Source organism: Oratosquilla oratoria, chromosome 3, assembly GCF_046742065.1.
Source record: "Oratosquilla oratoria isolate Oo_2021 chromosome 3, ASM4674206v1, whole genome shotgun sequence".
NCBI lineage: Eukaryota > Metazoa > Arthropoda > Malacostraca > Stomatopoda > Squillidae > Oratosquilla > Oratosquilla oratoria.
In genome coordinates this window covers 5,855,901-5,859,436 of record NC_134779.1, presented here as the reverse complement: position 1 = coordinate 5,859,436, position 3,536 = coordinate 5,855,901, and the positions used below count along the sequence as shown (strand labels likewise).

Below are 3,536 nucleotides of genomic sequence, written 5' to 3'. Positions count from 1 at the left end.
AGTCTGAGTCGGGCACTCACAACATTGTGTCTTCTCACAATAAGTCCATTACGTCTATACTTATAGGGAAGAGGAAGAAAATTCTCGTAGTGTTGGATAGATACACTTGTAGCCCTCTCAGCATTGCTACGGCGGCGAGTAGGGGAGCAGGCAGCTTGTCTTACCATTCGCTTGTAAGAAGGTAGGAAGGCAGTAGTAGAAGTGGCAGCTGGTGGATCCATACTACAGGCTGTCCTTGCTAGCCGATCAGCGGTGTCATTGCCTAGGAGTTCGATATGGGATGGAATCCACAGGAAGTGTACCCTCTGTGAGTTTTCGTGAGTTGTGGCCAGTTGTCGCATTATTTGTGTTACCACTTGTTGGTGTTCAGGCTTGGTAGATGAGAGAGCACGGAGGGCTGACTGAGAGTCGCAGATGATCAAGCCGTTTTCTCCAGTCCGTGTCAGCAAAGTAACAGCGTCCAGGAGCCCATGCAACTCACAATACGTGGAGCTTGACGAATTAGGGAGTCGACGGCCTGCCCAGCCCCCTAGTGGTGGCTCTATGTTGGGGGAATACACAGCACATCCAGCACTACCGTCCTCCTGCAAAGAACCGTCAGTGAAGAGATGATGGGCCGCATTTAAAGAAGATGACAGACCGGCGATAGTTTCTAAGGCTAGTTGTTTCTGGAGCTGTGGTAGGTCGGACTTGGTAGTTGGAGTATAGGTGACTGTTGGCATGGGTGTCTGCCAAGGTGGGAGGCCAAGGTCCTCATTCTCTGTTAAAATGTTTATGTTAAGCCTCCGAATGTTTGAACTGATGTTAAGGACCAGTGAGCAGCCACCGGGACGAAGCTGAGGTCGAGGCTCTGCCAAATCAATCGATGTCTGAATTGTGTGACAAAAGTGAGGAGATAAGTGGGGGTAGTGCAGGCACTTGATAGTGAAGTAGGTAACGTTTGCGTATATTCTCTCTACAATTGGTGGTAGACGAAGTTCTTGCTGTATATTGACGATCCTGGTTGTGGTAGGGCAGCCTAAGATGAGCCTCATTGCCTGGTTTTGGAATTTTTCAAGTGGTTGCAAAGTAGTTTTGGAAAGCTGACTAAGTGCGGGAGAGAGGTAATCAACCACTGATCGAATGAATGTGATATATATAGTTCTGGCGACAGGGATGGACACTCCAGCAATATTGTTGATAAACCACCTAAGAGGAGTCAATCGTCTCTGTAGCCGGGTTAGCAGGTCTTGAACAATTGGATGTACGCGTTGTCTTGCTGGGATAGAAGGTGTGATACGAACTGGTGCCCCCAGGTAAAGGTACTGTGAGCACAATGGCACGATGGTGTTGCCAACAGTGAATTCTGGCAAAGTTCTTGCTGGGCGAAAAGATAAAATTCTGCTCTTTTCTGGTGAGATGACCAGCCCGCATGAGGAGGATGACAAATGAAATGATTGAAGGAAACGTTGCATGTCTTGTGGTGATCTTGAATGAATGCATATGTCGTCTGCATAGCAAGTGATTGTTGTACCGTCGATGTCAGGAAGCAGAGAGAGAAAGCGATGCATAAGGATGTTAAATAAAAATGGACTGAGTACTCCTCCCTGTGGAGTACCGAGTTCAAACTCTCTGGTATTGCTGTACGCTCCTTTAAACAATACACGTGAGTTCCTGTTCTGCAGGTATCCTCTTATCCACCTCAGTAAATTTCCTTTGATGCCAAAGTCAACAAGTTGGTCGAGGATAATGTCCCTGTTGGCGATGTCGAATGCGCTTTTCAAATCAATGAAAGCCACTACACTGGTGGGACAGAGGCGTGTGTAGAGTTCCATGAGGCAGTGGTGTGTTCCTCGTTGGGGCAGGAAGCCGTACAGTCGGGGCGAGAGCTTATCTTGTATCCGGAACATCAGACGTGATAGAAGAATGCGTTCCAATACTTTACAGAAACAAGAGGTGAGAGATACAGGTCGGAATTTGTCAGTGCCAGGTTTAGTAATCGGTACTATCGTGCTGCAAGTCCAGTCCCGTGGTACATATCCCAGGTTGTAGCAGAGATTATACAGCTGGAGGAGGGGGTTACCAGGTACGTCCAGGAGTACTCGGAGGACGGCGTAGGTGATACCATCATCGCCAGGAGCTGTCGCCTTACCCTTGGCGAGGGCTCTTCGCAGCTCTTGTTCGGTTATCTCCTCATCTTCTTCTTCGGTCTTCAGCAAGGCAGAGGCAAGTCGGAGTGCACGATAGTTTTTGTGGGTGGAGAGAGCGTCGTGTATGTATGGTGGGAGGTTGCTGGTTCGTGCCTGTGCTGACCAGGCATCAACAAGGTCTTGTGCAAACTGTGTAGGACTATGATGGAGGGCACTGTGATGTTTTTTCTTTATCACCTTGTTGATGAGGTGCCACATGGTGCCAACACTCGTTTGATGGTTAATGCTGTCCGTTAGTTTTTTTCCAGGAATCCGTTTGAACACAACGCTGTAGAGCAACTAAGTCATCTCTTGATAGTTGATACTGGTGTAGAGTTTCTGGACTTGGTCTTTTCTGAAAGGCAAAGCCATCCTCCATCGCTTTCCTCTCCGCCTGAACGATGTGGTTGTCTAGTGTCCAAGTGTGTGTATTCGGATGACGTGTGATGTGTGGCTTTTTGACGTATTGGGTGTAGAAAGTATGTGTGGCGTTAACGAGGGAGGAATATAACTGTTCAGGACAGTGGTGGTTAAATGTGGGTAGGAGGTTTGTTATGTATGAAATATATGTGGGACAGTACTTGGGTGGGAGTACGATGCGTGTACGGGTGTGCACTGGGGATGGCGTGGTAGGAAGGGTGTATTGGACGCTGAGTGCTACGTGGTCGGAGAATAGTGTCGGTATCGTTGAACACCGGACTTGGGAGGCCACTAATCCAAACGTAAGGACGTGATCTAAGGTACCACCTCGAGCATGCGTGGCGCCAGCCGTGTCCCAGCGAGTTAGCCTGTTGCGTTGAATGCATTCCAGAAGTCGAGTCCCGTTGCGATTTATAATGCCTGCGAGATCTACTAGATCAGGGTGTCGACTATTAAAATCTCCTAGATAAATCATACCGTGGGTGGTGGGGGGTGGAAGTATAGCTGGATTCAGGCCGTTCGGTGCAGCGTACACATTGCATAATCTTATGGTACCGGAGCCAACTGTTACCTCTAGAAGCTGATAAGTCGTGTTATTGTCCATAGAATTTTGAAGAAAGCGATGCTGGACGGTGTTGTGGACATACGTAATTAATCCGTTTCGGATCTGATGTACATACGATACGTATTGGTTGAGAAAAGGTGGATCACTGTTTGGTGGAGCGAGGCCTATAAATGCTTCCTGTATGAAGATAATGTCTGGGTGGTGACAGTGCACGTACCCTTTAAGTGCTGTACGTTTGGCCCAGTTTGTGATACCGCAGGCGTTCCATGAGATGACGTGTAGCTTCATTTGATTATTGAATTTTAGTTCTATGGTATCGGCGACCAATTGATGAAGAAGTGGTGGTTCGGGCGGTTGTGGAGGTATGAGCAACGGTGGTGGTT

The 3,536-nt window shown here is 48.1% G+C and overlaps 1 protein-coding gene across 1 annotated transcript in view; it reads right to left on the bottom strand.

The window, feature by feature from the left end:
* LOC143041456 (uncharacterized) overlaps nucleotides 1-2,387 on the bottom strand; it is a 3,257-nt gene extending 870 nt beyond the window's left edge. The window contains exons 1-2 of the mRNA XM_076213356.1: nucleotides 1,598-2,387; nucleotides 165-1,360 (exon numbers count right to left, since the gene is read on the bottom strand). Coding sequence (XP_076069471.1) covers nucleotides 165-1,360; nucleotides 1,598-2,387 — 1,986 coding nt within the window. The remainder of the gene's footprint in view (nucleotides 1-164; nucleotides 1,361-1,597) is intronic.
* Between the last annotated feature and the right edge of the window lie 1,149 nt (nucleotides 2,388-3,536).